The 17,983-nt window shown below is 34.9% G+C and overlaps 1 protein-coding gene across 1 annotated transcript in view; it reads left to right on the forward strand.

The window, feature by feature from the left end:
* The window catches only part of SGCZ (sarcoglycan zeta), a 515,552-nt gene that overhangs the window by 471,011 nt on the left and 26,558 nt on the right, over nt 1-17,983 (forward strand). The window contains exon 6 of the mRNA XM_042933838.1: nt 15,738-15,810. Within this exon, the coding sequence (XP_042789772.1) occupies nt 15,738-15,810 (73 nt within the window). The remainder of the gene's footprint in view (nt 1-15,737; nt 15,811-17,983) is intronic.

Consider the following 17,983-nt stretch of genomic DNA (forward strand, 5'->3'; position numbering starts at 1 on the left):
TCTTACAAACTTCCCACCAAGTTTAAATCTTCTCTCTTATGTCTTTGTAATATGGTCATTCTGCCTTCCAACAGTTGACAGAAATCTCATAACCTCTCAAGACTGTGATTTATCTTTAGGCAACATTTACCTAAATACTTCTATTTAAGGTGATATCTAATTAAGATACTGCTATCTTTTAAGGTGGCTGGTTCACTTTTTAGGAAAATACCATTAAAAGCTTTTTTTATGTGTTTAAGTAGAAAGCTTTAAGAGGAAACAATGTTGCCCAAACTTCTCTGCAAATTAAGCAGTATGTTTGAGTTTCTAATTGGATGAAGGAGAAAAAAGGGCCTAAAAACAAGGGGAGGGGAAATGAAGAAGCTTGCCAAATGATGAATGTTGACCAGTGGAGACTTTATGAGGCTCTTTAGAAAAAAAGATGTTTATGCATATCTTATGGAAATCTCATTTTCATTTTTAATTCATGTCACTCAATGGTGTTCTATATTTTAACTGGCTAAAAGTATTCCATTTTATTGAACCACAATAATTTACTAATTAATTCCCTGTTATTGGACATCTGGATTATATTCAATGAACCTAAACAGGGCTGTCATCAAATTCCTTGTAGTTGCATCTTTGTATACAAAGATACCTCTTTAGGATAATTTCCTTGAAATTGAATTATTTGTTTAAAGTATAAGGACTCTAGAAGGTATTCATTATGTGCCCTCTCATCAGCAGTGAATAAGAATTCTCATATTCCTAAACCACCATACATCAGTAAGTCTTTTAAACTGACTTTACCCATAACCAATAATGCTAAGCAATCGTGAAGTAACATAGATATAAATAACACAGATATAATATGGATAAAAATATTTTTAAAAAAATCACAGTCCTGTGAGGAGGAGAAGACACACAGTTTTGGTTTGGGGGTTTTGGAGTTTTTGCTGTTGTTGTTGTTGTTGTTGTTGTTGTTGTTTACATATAAGAAAATTAAGATTTCAGGTAGCTAATTGGCTTCCTGAATGCCACATTGCTAATGGGACGTAGCAAGACAACACGTTGACATGTTTTCTGTGATATTGTATATCCCCTCCAATGTTACCCTGTTGAAAAAATAAATACTTTCTGATACTTTGAGTAGTGAATTAACAAAATAAATATTGCCACACAATCATTTAACTGAATAGCGAACTTTATCTAACTTCTATCTAACTATCTATCTAACTTCTATCTAACTGATTTCTATTTTCATATTTCAGGTAAGATTTTAAAAGAAGGCAAAACCTTTTTAATTCAAAACAAGCCTGGAAATTTAGTAAGGTGTGTTATTTTAAAAGAGCTACCTAAAAAAAGAATTCCAAGAAAGTTTATTTTCAGTGAAAAATACACTTTATGTAAATTCCACAAATATTTTATAGTCACTTTCTAAACAGCCACATAATAGCATCCCTTGGCTATGAGCCTAACGTGGAAACTACAAAATAATGCTTTATTCAGCCAGAAAGATGATAGAAACCAAAATGACAGGTTGACTTTTCTAGCATCCTGGTCACTAGAAAAGATTCAAATAAAATTACAACTCTTTTTGGTTTTCATTTATAATGCCCAACATGGAGTACCCCCCCCCCCCACCATTGCACTGACTGTTCAAGTTTCTTTTTTGAATTATTTATTAGTATTTTTTTAGAATGGGTTGTTTTCTTGATGGTCTGTAGGAGTTCCTTATATTTTCTAGATGGTAATTATTGGGGTGCCTGGGTGGCTCCGTCGGTTGAGCGTCCAACTTCAGCTCAGGTCATGATCTCACGGTCCGTGAGTTCCAGCCCCATGTCGGGCTCTGTGCTGAGAGCTCAGAGCCTGGAGCCTGTTTCAGATTCTGTGTCTCCCTCTCTCTCTGCCCCTCCCCTGCTCATGCTCTGTCTCTCTCTGTCTCAAAAATAAATAAAAACATTAAAAAAAGTTATAGATGGTAATTGTTTATCCCTGTTGACTATGTATATGTTTTAGTATCTAACTTTAAGGTATATTTTATTAAGAAACATTTTATATTAATATAGTCAAATTTGTTTTCTTAAACTTTTATGTTTTTTGTCTTAAGCGTTTATCCATACCTTCCCATAAGAAATATGTTTTTTCACTGTAAAGTTTCTGCAAGACTAGAGGGTTTAACTTGGTGCCACATTGCAGTTTTAATTTGTTTCATTTGATTACAAATGAACTGTCTTTCCCAGATGGTTATTGAATATTAATTACCTTTTTATTTTGTGAAGTGTCTCCCCAAGTTCTTAGTCATTTTCTATTAATTTTTCTCAATTACTTTTTAGAGTTCTTTGGTATTTGGAAATTGATCTTTGTCAATTATATGTACTGCAAATATCTTCCCTAAGGTCAAGTTTTGCCTTTCAGCTTCTTGTGATGCTCTTTGTTCAGCAGAAATGCTTAATTTCAGTATATGAGTATCGTCATTTTTTTCTTTACTATGTGAGAAATCCTTCTCTAATCTGAAGTCAAAAAGATATTCTCCTATGTTGTCGTCTACATATTTTATAACTTGACCCATCACATTTTTAATCCTGCTGAAATTTATTTTGCATAAGTGATGAATGCAGTTTGATTTTCCCATATGTGTAAACAATTATCCTAGCATCATTTATTGAATAATCATTTGTTACTCACTTGTTTTTCATAGTGACTGTCATAAATCAAGTTTGCATACAGATGTAAGTTCTTTGGTAAGTTTCTGGAGCCTTCTTTATTCCACTGTCTATTTCTCTCTTTTTACCACAGCCACGCCAACTTAGTAACTTGAACCTTATATATGTCTTGTTATGTGGTAGGGAAAAATCTTCCTACTGAAATTGGGGACGGGGTTCAGAATTGCTTTATTATTCTCGGCCCAATATTCTTCCATATAGATTTACAATCAGCTTGTCAAATTCCATGAAAACATCATTGAGGACCTGAGATTGCATTAAATCTATTCAAGGTTTTGGAGAAAATGAACAACTTTAAGTTAATATCTTATTTGTTATCACATTACATTCTTACATTTAAAATAGCTTTAATATCTTTTGATTAAATTCGATGATTCATTCGATAAAGGACTTCCAGAACTTTCATTAAATTTTGAGTCAAAATAATTCTCTAATTTTATTAGATTACCTTTAGGTTCTTTTAGGTTTTCTGTGTAGAAAACTGTATTATACATGAAGCATGAGAAATTTGCTACTTTTTCCCAAACAATAGCTTTTCACGGATCTTCATTCTTCCTTCCCTTCTGACCAAGTGGTAGTACAAGAACTGTAGTGGGGAGCTGAATTGAAGTGGTGATTCTAGACGAAAGGTGAAACCACATCACACCTTTGTACTGCTGCTGCTCGTAAATGAGATGTTTTAATGTGTCACCAGGAAGTTTGAGGTTGCTGTAGGTTTTGTTGTAGATGACTCTTAACTGTGGGAGAAAGTTCGCCTCCATTTTCCTAAAAGGCGGTAATTGTTGTGATCGATGTAGTTAATCACGGAAGAATTTTGAACTTTTTGAGTGGTATATCTGTATCTTTTGATATGATTAGATAATGTTCTCCAGCAATAAGTTACTCTTGATAATTTTGTTAATTTTCTGTTGTTAAACAAAACTTATATTCCTATAATAAATGCCAAAGAAAAGACCCTGATGCTTCTTACTTTATTGTTGGTTTCAACATGATATTTTCTTTAGGATCTTGGTATCTATACCCATGAACAAATGTGAACCTTTAAATTTTCTGTTTTGTGTTGTTCTTGTCTGAGTTTGGTATGAAAATATCCTTGATATATTAAGAAGTCGTGTTTTCTCTTTTCCAATTCTCCGAAAATGTTTCTATTTGATTGGAATTTTATTTGGATAATATTGTCAGGACTCACAAACTAAATTAGTTGGGTCTGGTCGTCCTCAGTGAGATGCTATACTCTACATACACACATACACATACACACACACACACAGATATGTATGTTTGTGTCACAACTTATGCTTTCTGGAAAAACATGGAAACTTTATACTCAGAATATTGTGTCTCTGCTTAACAGGTCCATTTGGTGAGGTATTTGGTGAGTATACCAGTGTATCCCAGAAATGTAAAATCACGAATCTAGATGAATCATGATTCTGTTGTACATTACCCCCCAATTTACCGGCACAGACCCATTTATATAAAAAGATTTGATTTCTATAAAACTCTGAAGCATTATTTTGTAGCTCAGGGGACCACCATCTTTAAAGCTACTTAGTGTGGCACACAGACCACACATTTAAAACCAGGGTGACCTAACAACTCAAGAATTTTGAAGATCCCTGGACTTACCTACAAACTGTGGATACCCAGACTGGTTATGATTTGCATAAAACTCTAATGGTTTACTCTGCTTGGAATTGCTCCAAGTATGGTGCAGAGGTATTCATGGCAATCCCAGCTGGGAATATGATGGGTGCTCATGCTGAAGATATCATTATAGAGGAAAGCAGGGTTAGTTCTGGTAAAAACAAAACAAAACAAAACAAAAAACAAAAAAACCCTGCTATTCTTTACATTAATTAAAAGTAATGCTACCAGTCCTCTTGTGGGTAAAAAACAAACCCAAATAAGTGGAGCTCTCTTTGTTTACCTATTGGCACACAATGAATTACATGGCAGCTGATAACATAAAACTCACAGGAGCAATCTGGAACAACAAAAAGTTAAAAAAAAAAAGTGAAACCTCATAGAAATAAAAGGATGAAGGAAATTTATTTTGGCACTAACAACTGCTTTCCGATGTCTGTGTACCTAGTAGCTCTTTCCCATTTGGGCTCTATCTGTGGATGCCACACTATCCTGCTCTTACAGGATAGGCTTTGGAGACTTCATTTTTTCACCTGAATTGGTATAAAACTCAGTTATTACTAAATGACTGAAAACATAAATATCAAGGCAAGTTGTCTGCGCCAAGATTCCAGATTCTGACTTTGTCCACATCAACAGAGATACTCAGAAAATGATAGGTAAAACTGTGATGTTTTAGGATCACTTGGGTTTCTTGAGGAGAGTGTAAGTTGTGTTTAATGAGAGATCATGTTAAAAGTCCTAGCTTTGTTCACATGTCTGTTTGTACAGATTAACCATGTAGCTGAGGCTTGTAAAGATATTTACAGAATTAGCATCTTTTGAATATACGAGGGTGTTTTTTCATAATAAAAAAAAGATTGTAGAAAGTTCAAATAAATCCATAAAGAATGTAATGTCTGAAGCCACTGAAGACAATCAGGTACTCTCTGTTTTGGACAACTTCCCTACTGATTTTTATTTCCCATAAAAAGCAATGGAAATGTACCCATTTGATGGCATTGTATCAAAAATCTTAGGAGCAGGGAATTAAGGAATTAAATAAAAGTATGGCTGAGATGATGAGTCCCTCTCCTTGCGCATTCCATCAGGTAGTGATCAGCACGGTTGTGCCAGTAAGAAACACAGTCTTCCTGTCTCTGGCTAACAGCAGTAGAAAGCCCATCTTCTCTTCAGAGAATAATCTAAATAGGGGTGAAGAAACCGAGGCATAAAATATAACAAAAAGGCAGAATTAAGGTATTCACTTTTCTTCCCCAAAGAAACATGAGTTTATCTTGCAACTGACAGCAGATTTTTAGATAAGTGAATTTCCACAAGGATCAGAAAAGCTTCAATGGCATATGGATTGAGGAATGACTGAGTTTCTAAAGGAGAGGGGTACACAGAAAATGTGCATGCATAAAAATGAACATGACCTTAAAGAAGCAAAACTAGTATTAGATATACCATCTGCACGTTAGGTAAAATGCCTAACATCAAAACAAAATAGACTACTAGATTAAGTATTTCTTTTTTTATTTTTATTTTTTTAATGTTTATTTATTTTTGAGAGAGAGAGACAGAGAGACAGAGAGAGACAGAGTGTGAGCAGGGGAGGGGCGAGAGAGAGGGAGACACAGAATCCAAAGCAGGCTCCAGGCTCTGAGCTGTCAGCACAGAACCCGACGCGGGGCTCGAACTCACAAACTGTGAGATCATGACCTGAGCCAAAGTTGGACGCATAACCAACTAAGCCACCCAGGAGCCCCTAGATTAAATATTTCAAAGCTTAAAAAATCTATTTAAATGTGATAAAAAGATACTTCACCTAGAGATCTGGTTTTATTAATTTTCTAAATCTTACCATGAACTACTCTTTTATGAACTTTTTTTTCCAAAAAAAAAAAAAAAAACACCCAATATGGGTAGTTCATTTGTTATCAAGTTATTTCATAGTTTTATATTTCAATTTCTGTTAGGATGTTTATAACGTAGTGATAAATCGATTCAGACATTCCTGCCTTTTAACAAATCCATAACAATAGAATCTTATGATTATTATGTTTACTAAAGATATGCTCTTGGTGACATTTTTTCATTTAGGATTTTCTAAAAGCCCCAGATGTATATTGCTACTCATTCCTTTAGTGATTATTAAAGGACTAAATGACGTCAGTAATCTTAGACCTTGGAGTTTCTTATTATTTCCTGAAAAATATATCTTCAGAGTGAATGAGGAGAGCTCTTCTTAACTATTCTAATATTTTGTGGGGGGAGGGAGGAATTTGAAGGAGGGGTTATTTCTGTATATTTTCCTTAGATGTAATTTTCATCAAACTACATATGCATTCAATATGAGAATAATTTATTTTCTTTTCCCTTCTGTTTTCATCACACGTACTTTAAAATTTCCATTATTTTTGCTTCATTGAAAGCCATAGAATGAGTTAACAAATGAAGAGGCATTCTCCCCTCTTCAGAGGAGCAAATGCTAGTATAATACAAGCTACTTGAAGGTTATAAAACATGAGTAGGAGGGCTCCCCATATTATTTCTACTCTTGATATATTTGAGTCTTTTTTTCATTGGTGACAAATCAAATATTTTTGAAATATACTGCATCTTGAAGAAAATAGTTTTATTCGAATGCATTTTCCATCTGATTAAGTATCTTTCCCATTATCTTTTTATCTTCTGAAAACCTTCAGAAGTGGAAGAGAGGACATGATTCGGCATCTGGGAGCAAACGCCTTGAGATATTTTTTAAATCATAAAAAATGCTGACTGAAAAGTAAAAACAGATTTTGCAATAATTTATTTTCAGAAATCTTGGCAGCTTATTCTCCAGTTTCAAATGAACAACATGGTGTTCTTTGTTTCCGTTAGACAGACAATTTAACAATATTGTTTCCCTGTTTCATTGGAATAATTAGCATTGGCTAGGCTCATAATAACGGTTTCAATAAATGCAGATAGTAGATAGTCACCTCAGGCTATTAATAACCTGATTTGTATTGAAGTGTTGAACAGAGAAATATAGTAAGAAACAGGAAGTTCCCATGTTTTACACACAAATTATAAATAGAATAATTGTTAATGTGTTCATGCTTTCATTCTTCCATTCCCAATTCTTTCTTTCACTTACTGGCCTCAACTATATATCAGAAGAACAGTGCTAAGTGTGGAAAATTAGTTAAGACGAAGTCTTTGAGTTCAACGAACTCATAAGTTACCAGATAAGAATTCAAAGCAAATTGCACAGCAATGTGATAAATGCTATACCAGGAATTTTCACAAGGGGCTGAGGATGCTGACCAGATAGAGGAAGAGCAGAAAGGACCCAGAACATGTTTGTTTCACAGAGAAAATAATCTAGAATCAGATGCTCAAAAATCTGTAGAGATTATTACCAAAGGGGAGAGAGGTTGAGGGGTAAGTTGGGACGAAGTAGTATTCATGACAGTTCGTAAACATTTCAAAATCTGCAAGAGTTTTATTGTCACTCAAGTGTAAAATGCATAGATAGCACTGCTAAGAGGTAAATTCTACTAAGGCATTTGGGCTTGACTTCTATAGGCGATTGGATTCTGGAAGCATTTTAAGTGAGAATTGCACAATAAGTTTTGTTTTAGAGTGTTAGATGGCAGTGGTATGGAGGAATAACTGAGAGAAAACAAAAGTGATATTGAAGTTGTGGAAAGAAGTAAACCAATACTGAAATTGAACACAGGAGGGCATCTCAGCATACTTCCCAGTTTCTTTTTTTTTTTTTAACCTTTTTTAATGTTTATTTCTTTTTGAGACAGAGCATGAGCAGGAGCAGGAGCATATGCATGGGAGGGGCAGAGAAAGAGAGGGAGACACAGAATCTGAAGCAGGCTCCAGGCTCTGAGCCATCAGCACAGAGCCCAACGCAGGGCTCGAACTCATGAACCACGAGATCATGACCTGAGCCGAAGTCGGATGCTTAACCGGCTAAGCCACGCAGGCACCCCCTGCCCAGTTTCTGAATTACTATTCTCCTATTCATTAAACTAGCATTAAAAACAGGAGGAAAAGAAAAACTTTCAAGAGAAGGTCCTTAAAATATTGATCGTTATCAATATTGATACTGATACATCAATATGTAAGGCACCATGTTGTGTACAAGAATACAGTGGAATATGAGCAATATGTCTGTAATTTTTTAGTTTAGATGGGGAATAACACATAATTTAGAATGAGTGTGACAGGTAGTACACCCTAAATATGTTGAGAGGATGAACAGATTACATTTACCTGAAAAGGTGGGAAAAATTAGTAAAGACATTTCATAGCTAAGTAAAGGAAAAGAAGTCTGAGCAGGTGGATGGGCTCAGATTACAAAAGTTTTGTATGCTAGGCAGAAGCAGTATCCAAGAATTTAAATGTTTCTACTTCTCTCTGGCCTCCTTCCCACGGTGTGACTTTCCTGATTCCTTTGTTCCTCTTCCATCTGGCTTTTCCCTTTTTTCTTCTCTCTCACTCTCCAGAACAGCTAATATTCCATGCCAGGCCTTAGCCTTCTCTCCTGAAGCCCTTTTTGACAGCTGATATGGAGGCCCTAGGGACACCCAGTCTCTTCCTGGACAGCAAGCGCTGCCGTGTTCTTCGTTTCACTTGCCACAACTTCAGAGAGACATTTAATGAAAGTCTATCTTATACCAGATAAAGTGCTAGGAAGTGGCACTACAGAGTGAAAAAGGCCCCTGATCTCAAATACAATAAAAAAAAAAAAAAGATTTTATAATTTGAAATTATAATTAATTATGATTTTATAATTTGTAATTTTATATAATTTATAATTTACAATGGAAAAGGACTTTCAATATAATTAACCAAAGAATTTATGTGCATTCAATAGCACAGGTTCAAACTTGGAGATAACGAATAAATGGGAATATTTTTGCCCCTGAGAGCTCAGTGAATTCACTCTGGACTTCAGCCCCATTCCAGTGGAGGAATTTAAAGTACCGTCCATCTAAAGTTTATTTATTATTATTATTTAAGTCTCTTAACTGTCCTATGGACTGGATATTGAAGGTGCTGCTGCTACCATTAGTGAGATTCCACCTCTTTAAGTTCTTAGTGCTAATTGCTAGCTTGGAATTCTTATAAATTCCATGACTGAGATTTCACATTGAGAAGAGAAATATCCTCAGGAATGGCGTCCTCTACTACTCTTTCCTTAACTTTTCTTTTGACTATTTTTTAAAAAGTTTATTTTTTTTGGGGGGGGGGGGTTCAGAGAGGAGACACAGAATCCCAAGAAGGCTCCATGTTGTGAACACAAACCCAGCGCAGCTCAATCCCAAGAACCATGAGATCAATACTGGAGCCCAAATCAAGAGTTAGAAGCTTAACCAGTGGAACTGCCGAGGTGCCCCTTCCTTTGACTTTTAAAAGGGAGCTAAAGCCCTGGTGGAGTTAATGACTGTTTTACCAATCCAGCTATTCCTATGATGAATTTCTGATATCCCACGCAGAGAGCTAAGTATAAAACACAGAAAAATCGCAGCTATCCATTGTAGTTAGTAAAGGACCTGCTATGCATTTTTGTTTTCATTTTTCTGCAGTTGTTTAAGCATTAGGATAAAATTCAATTGAAAGGGAGATTATGCTGGACATAACTTTTTATTTAGAAGAAACTTCTTTCTCAGGTTTTTGGGTGTTGATCGATTGTATCTGGTAACTAAGCAGCTGCATTAGGGAATTCCTTGACTACTGAATAGAGTCTTGATTAATCAAATTAATTCACTATTTAAGAATATCTTTACAGCGTCTAAATTTCAGATTTCAGAATTCAGCATGAGACCACGTAACTTGAAGCTGACATTTTAGGATTAACGATTTCACATACTAATGACTGGACCCATGGTGGGCCATTAACTCTACAAACACAATGTGTATGTCTTCTGTGGCTGATTTTCATAAATAAAAGTGACAGAGGGAATTAAGGAATACTGAATTCTTACAGCGAACCAGGCACATTTATATCCCATTTAAGAAAACCCTAACCCAACCTGTAAGGTTGTTATTTCTATCTTTATTTATATCTATGGAAATTGAAGTTTGGACAGATGAAATGACTTGCTGAAGTCATTTAGGTAAGAATGAAGGAGCTGGAGTTGTCTCCTTCTGTCTGCTGACTTCAAAGTGCCTAGTGTATACATCAGAAAACCTGAAGGCCAAAATTCTAGCTCACCAATGCGGTATTTAATTTCTCTGATTACAGCTTCCTCATTTTTCAGATGTAAACAATATATTGTCTACTTACATTAAAAATGTCTGTGAGAGGGACCCCTGGGCAGCTCAGTCAGTTAAGCATCTGACTCTTAATTTCGACTCAGGTCATGATCTCACAGTTGTGAGCTTGAGCCCAATGTCTCGACGTTCTCGCTGGGAGTGGAGCCTGTTGAGATATTTTTTTTCTCTCCCTCTGTCTGCCCCTCCCCACTCACTCTCTCTCTAAACAAATAAAAAAGCCTGTGAGAAAAAATGAGATAATTTATGTCAAGTTAATATTTCAAAGCACAGGGGTATCTTTGTTTTGCTTCCATGTGTATTACTGATCACAGGTGTCTCCACACAAAGCCAATGACCTCATAAAATTTTCTCTGAAATTAACTGTAATGGAATTTATGAAGCTAGTGGCCAGAAAAATGTTACATTTCACAGAACATACATACATATAAATGAATATGAATATGAATATGAATATGAATATGAATATAAATATAAATATAAATATAAATATAAATATAAATATAAATATAAATATAAATATAAATATATATTTAGTTACTATAAACTCAAGGAAGAACCTGGGAACACCAAGTATTTTTGGTTTGGTTTCTTTTTTTGGTGACCTCTGTTCTGGGGCTAATGGCAAACAACTTCAAGTAAAACATTTAGAGTATGGATAACCACATTAGGAGGGATATGTAAATTTAATTTTAATGGCATTTTTCATTTTGTGGGGAGGATGGCATTTTATGTTAGGCATTTGTAAAAAGTAGCATTCTACTTACACTGTCTTAAACTGTCTTTAAATGTGGAGTAGGATCACAGTCCATGTATATAGTCTTTCTCCTCCCCAGCAAAGCAGAATATGCCGTCCTGCTTACTTGGTTTTGAAGCAGTTGTTATCATTGAATGGCATCCAGTGTTTTTTTGACCCAAAAGTTTGCTTGTCTCATCTTTCCTGACCTTTACAATAGTCAACAGTCTATGTTTTCCCCAAGTCTTAAAACATCATCATCACTTTAAACTGATATACCCTTCAACATCTATACAGTCAAGCAGAATAGAACATTATACCCTTTTGAATGGTCCCTCAAAACAACATTAAACAACAAATATTTGGGGCACCTAGGTGGCTGGGTTGGTGGAGGTCTGACTCTTGATTTCAGCGCAGGTCATGATCCCAGAGTTGTGAGATCAAGCTCCATGTTGGGATGCTTACTGAGCATGGAGTTTGCTTAGGATTCTCACTGTCTGTCTTTCTATCTCTTTCTCTCTCTCTCTCACTCTCTCTCTCCCCCCCCCCATACCCCTTCCCCAGCTCACTTGTGCACGTGCTCTCATTCCCTCTCTAAAATAAATAAATAAAGGGCACCTGGGTGGCTCAGTGGGTTAAGCTTCATCTGACCTCAGCTCAGGTCATGATCTCACAGTCTGTGAGTTCGAGCCCTGCATCAGGCTCTGTGCTGACAATGCAGAGCCTGCCTGCTTGGGATTCTCTCTCTCCTTCTCTCTCTGCTCCTGCCTCACTTGTGGTCTCTCTCAAAAATAAATAAATAAACTTTGAAAAGTTAATTAAAATAAATCAAATAAATTAAAATAAATAAGTAAATAATACAATAGAATAAAATTTAAAAACAAGTTTATTTACTCAACAAGTTACATACATATTATATATATTATGATATATAAGTAAACATCTGCGTTTTGCACCTTCTTGTCCTTTTTCTGTCCCTCTGTCTTTTCGGTTTCCGTGGACTTTATAGCTTACAATGTGAAAATTCATCACACATTCCTTCTTTTCCTGAAATGAGAGTAAATGTGATCTGTACACATCTGTACTCTTGGTACCAAATACAGGTTGACTGGTGGTTAGGGTCACCAGGTATAATACATGATGCCCAGTTGAAATTTTTTTTTGAGGATAGGTTACAATTCATTTATTTTTAAAATTTTTTTTTTAATTTTTTCATTTTTTATTTAACTTCCAGTTAGTTAACATACAGTGTAATATTAGTTTCAGGTATACTATATAGTGATTTAATTTTGAATTTTAGATAAACAACACATCAATTTTACTCTAAATATGACCCATGCAAATATTGCACATTTATATTAAAAAAAATATTTCATATTTATCTGAAATTCAGAATTAATGTGATGCCCTATATTTTTAATTGCTAAGTCTGGCAACCTTACTAATCATCTGACATTTGTAAAAATTCCCAGTTCCAAGGAAATATGTATTTTAGGGGCACCTGGGTGGCTTGGTTGGTTAAGTGTCCAACTCTTGATTTCGGCTGAGGTCGTGATCTCAAGGTTCATGAGTTTGAGCCCTGCATCAGGCTCTGTGCTGGCTGTACAGAGCCTACTTGGGATTCTCTGTCTCCCTCTCTCTCTCTCTCTCCAATCCTGCTCATGTTCTCTCTCTCTCTCTCTCTCTCTCTCTCAAAATAAACAAATAAGCTTTCAAAAATTACAAAGGAAATACATATTTTTTATTTATTTATTTATTTATTTATTTATTTATTTATTTATTTAGTGAGAGAGCGCATGAATGAGGGAGAGGGACAGAGAGAGAATCTTAAGCAGACTCATGCTTAGCATGGAGCTGTATCCCATAACCCCAGGACCATGACCTGAGCCGAAATCAAGTGTCAGGTGCTCAACTGACTGAGCCACCCAGGCGCCCCAGAAATATGTATTTTAATTTTGACTTTTTATGCTGTGAGAGTATGTGCTTGCTTCAGATGGCTTTTATCTTCTTTCACTGATTTCCTTTTAAGATTATCATTATTGCTTATTAATTATTACCCCCTTGGCTCATTCTGGGACAATAATGGAGAAGTTAAGAGTACTTTTCTCATTATCTGGAGGTCTATAGTTAGTAATTTATTTATGTTATTTTATTCAGTTTTCAAGTTAGCCCCTTAGGGGATATGATTATACATTATTTCTTCAAGAATCGTTTGTTTTTAATCATCAATAATTTTCTATACTGATACTTAGAATTAAGACTTCTATCAGCTTTTAATCCTCTTTGAAAAATTAAAGCTTTGATAGCTTTCCCCTTTTGCTTTCACTGATACGTTCTGTGCTAAGTTACTATATGTTCCATTCCATGTTTGAAAATAAATATTGCTACTGTTCTTTAATTATATTTTTGTCATCTCGTTTGGGAAGTTTTCAAAGTCATAGAAGAGTGGAAATTAATTTTTAAACTTTACAGATGGATAACTATTTTTTTCTGGAAGTTATATCCTCTTAAAATGATAAAGGGGTCTCTAGTTGGGATATGAAAACTTATACCTTGGAATGTTTTCTCAAATGCCACCTTCACCACCATCACATAATTAGGTTTTTATCTAAAACTGTTACTTTATTTTCAAAGACCTATTCCTAATAATTTTCCACTCACAGAAATAAAATACCTTATAAAATATCAAAAGAGCAAACTCCATGAAGAAATAATTGCTCTGATAGTCTGTCTATATATCATATGCCCTGCAGTCTCTTTAACAAAACATCAACAAGTAGTAAAACCAACCCAGTGAGAGGTCAACAAATGCCAATAGCTTTTAGCTTATAAATTGAAATCTGTAATCTTAGGAATTTACTACTGCAGAACCTTGTAAATTTATCCTTAGAACCATAATATATATGAAACCATGTTACTGTCTTTGAAAAAAATCCCTTCCTCTCTGATTCAAGATCAAGGTCTGGATTGCTGTTTTATGTACAGGAGTTGTCTGGTGATCTCAGTATATTTCTATATAAATCCACTTATTTTTAAGGAATTTAGGTGTTAGCTCTAATTTTCTAGTGAAAATTTCATGTTTACTGAAGAAATCATTGCTTGTTTCTCATATACTGAATCAATACATTTTTCATTGTTCTTCACAATAAGCATAAGCAGCTTTATTTTATAGGTTTAAAATTTATGTATTTTATTTGCATTATTTGTATTATTTTGTATAATTTGTATTATTAAGCTGGTGTTGGGGCCATTGAAGGAGCAGACATGACATTTTTACACCAAAATGTTTGATGAAGATTAAACCAAAAGAAAATAAAATTAATCCAGATGGAATGATCTAAAACATCTATGTGAAATTACAAAAGAACAAAAACGAGATTTTGTCATCAATATTTTTTTTTATATTTTTGAAAAGGAAGATCATTTTATTTTGCTCAGTTAAATTATGGAAAAGCTCTGGGATCCAGGAAAATCACATGGAGTCAATAAATGAAAGTGTAGATGGAATACTATTCAACTGCCTGAGCAAAGTGTTAGAGTGCATGACCTGTTCAGGTAACCAGGACCTCACATGAAGTCAACTCTATTGGAATGATTTTGAGCAGTTTATGGTTTTAGATAGAGCCTTAGTACCAAAGAAGCCAAATTAAATTGCTATTGATAATCACTCTAATAAAAGTGGGCGCTGTGTGGGGGAGAATTACCAACTGTCCCGTGAGCCCTATGTCTTTAAAGAATTAATGACAGGGGCGCCTGGGTGTCTCAGTCGGTTGAGCATCATGATCTGACTTCGGCTCAGGTCATGATCTGACGGTTTGTGAGTTCGAGCCCCGTGTGGGGCTCTGTGCTGACAGCTCAGGGCCTGGAGCCTGCTTCGGATTCTGTGTCTCCCTCTGTCTCTGCCCCTCCCCTGCTCATGCTCTGTCTCTGTCAAAAATAAATAAACATTTAAAAAAAAAGAATTCATGATATACTACAAAGGAGCTCCTCTCCACATTTTCATTCATGCTCTGCCATTTGTAGAAAGACAGAACTGAGTATTGTGATCTATCCCTCCCTCAAATATACTTACCTGGGAAACAAGAAAGGGGAAGGGGATGGATCTTTGTTCTTTGATCAGAGAGTGAAAATTCTACCTCAATCTAAACTTTTCTAAATATGGTCATCTTAAAAGTTAGCTACCAAGGGACATTTAGATTTACCCTTCTTGGCCCTTCACTACCTTGAACACTTTTTCCAATTTTTCTATTTCATTTTCTGTACTCCTGTTTCTAGCTGTCCCCTTTTTGAATGCATATTTGATGCATAAAAATAGAGATGAAAACCAACATGTCTGTCTACTTGTTTGTATCGACTGCTGACTACTGGATTCATGTTCTGTCCAGGCACCGAAGGAGCAGTATTCGGGCACTCTGTTGAGACACCTCACATCAGAGCAGAACCTTCCCAAGACCTCAGGTAAGTTCTGGCTCTTCCACGTATGTCAGACTTTCCATCACTGTTGATGGCCCTTGGTATATAAAGAAGTAAAGTAGAAAATGTGCTACATATTTGTATAAAGAGTTGACATTCCCTGCCTACATGGTAAATGCCAAGTATTTGAGCTCAAGAAAATGTGTGTTATTATTGTAACCTTCTGTATATTTTTGCCCCTAACAAACATACAATGAATATAAAAATAAATATATCAGACATGAGGAGTGTGGAAAAGGCAGTTATAGAGAAAATTTAGAGAAGAATTAATAAAAATAAGGACTCCAGAAAATCCAACATAGACAATGAAATACATGACACATCTAGGCAGAAAGAAAGAGGTGGCAGAGAGTAGGAAAAAAGCTATAAATGGTCAGGGAATGTTATGTAAAGGGAAATACAAAGCAAATATGAATAGTAACCAGAAAAAGACAGAACTTAATTACCTTATGATGGATTCCTCAGTCTAGTATTTCCAATAGAATAGGCTGCTTCCTAACAATGTTCTAAGAGGCACAGTTGTATGTAACAGCCCTCACTACACAGAAAATTGTGAGATGACAACTTTATAGGGAATTCTCCCCAAGAAAATAACAGCAACTGTTAATAAAGTTTGAAATATTAAAATCTATCAACTGGTCAATTAATGATCTTGATTCAATAAATAAGGTTTGAGGTCCAGTGATATTTTATGTAACTTACAGCAGTAATCATTTCACAACTTCTACGTACATGAAATCATTAGGTAGTACACCTAAAACTAATACAACTTTATATGTCAATAAAAAAGATGTTTTATATAGTTACTCTCTGATAGATAAATTACATTCCAAAATACATTTCTATAGGATGAAAAAAAGACAATAATAATGATATTTAAAAAATAAATCACACATTAGAAATCATTTTCAAAGCTGAATCAAAGTATCAACCTGGGAGACAGTCTTTGTCTTAGAAAACACAATAGAAATATTAAGCAAAACCCAAATTATTTCATAAAGATCAGGTGCAGCCCTTCTCATTTGGATGAGCGGAAAACACTGCTCAAATGAAAATAGAAAAATAAAGTAAAACGATTTAAATGTTTTAAAAAAGCCATACTTTCACAACAGTAACTTTTTCAGACCTTTATAGTTCTGTGATAAAATTTTCTAAGGAACGCAGTTTCTCACTATCTCAGTATTTCAGACTCAAACCGGCTAGTTGACAAAACCAGAAGGTGGCCATGATCTTCCTGTGATCAAGGCACTTTTTTATTAGACAAAGATAATAACTGTTTGCTCAATGCCAGAATCCCAACTCAGTGCCAAAGGATTTAGACGGGTTGAAGAGTATGTGTAAACAGCAACTCATAATGTGTTATAGTTTTAACTTAGGGCTCTTTTCTCAGTTAGGAATTCCCACATTTTTGTGTGATTATTTATTTTTTCCCTCCCCATCTAACAAAGGTGTATGTTCCCTTAGACCAACATCTGCATCTTCGTTGTTTATCTTCAGTGGTATAGCAGTCAACATATATCTCACACATAATTGTGTCTGATAAATACTTATTAATGTGAAATACTGATATAGCAAAACTGAAACTCAATAACGAGGACACTGAGTGCATGTAACATAAGAAACGTGGTGCTCGTTACTGCATTATTAGGACCCAGGTGGCTGACATTGACTCCAAGTGTTTTTGAACTGTGTTTTAATACAGATGTCAGAGTTAATTGATCCATTCCTTAAAAAAAAAATGTTTAAATTACACCATTCTAAAAGAAACTTCTTTTTACATCTAACATTTTAGTAATTATATACTCAGTGTATGATTTTCGTTATGAAAATCTATTGCTAAAAGAAAAATAGGAAGTGTTATTTTAATTACCTTGCTGACATGTCTCAAAATTCATAAGTGTGAATTTGAATTAAATGATAATTAGTAGATGGTGTTTCTGGTTTTTATTTTCTAATTATTCATCAATTATTTAAATATTGCACTAAGCTGAGTTTATCTGCTAGTGCTAAAAGCAAATTAGTAACCCCCACGATGAGTGTTACTGATCTAAATTTGAAACTGAGACAGAGGCAAAGCACAGTAATGATGGGGGTATTCAATTATTCATTTGTGTACATGAAGATTAAAAGCAGAGTGTCTGAGAAGATCTTTACAAGT

The sequence above is a fragment of the Panthera leo genome, chromosome B1 (assembly GCF_018350215.1).
Source record: "Panthera leo isolate Ple1 chromosome B1, P.leo_Ple1_pat1.1, whole genome shotgun sequence".
NCBI classification, from domain to species: Eukaryota; Metazoa; Chordata; class Mammalia; order Carnivora; family Felidae; genus Panthera; species Panthera leo.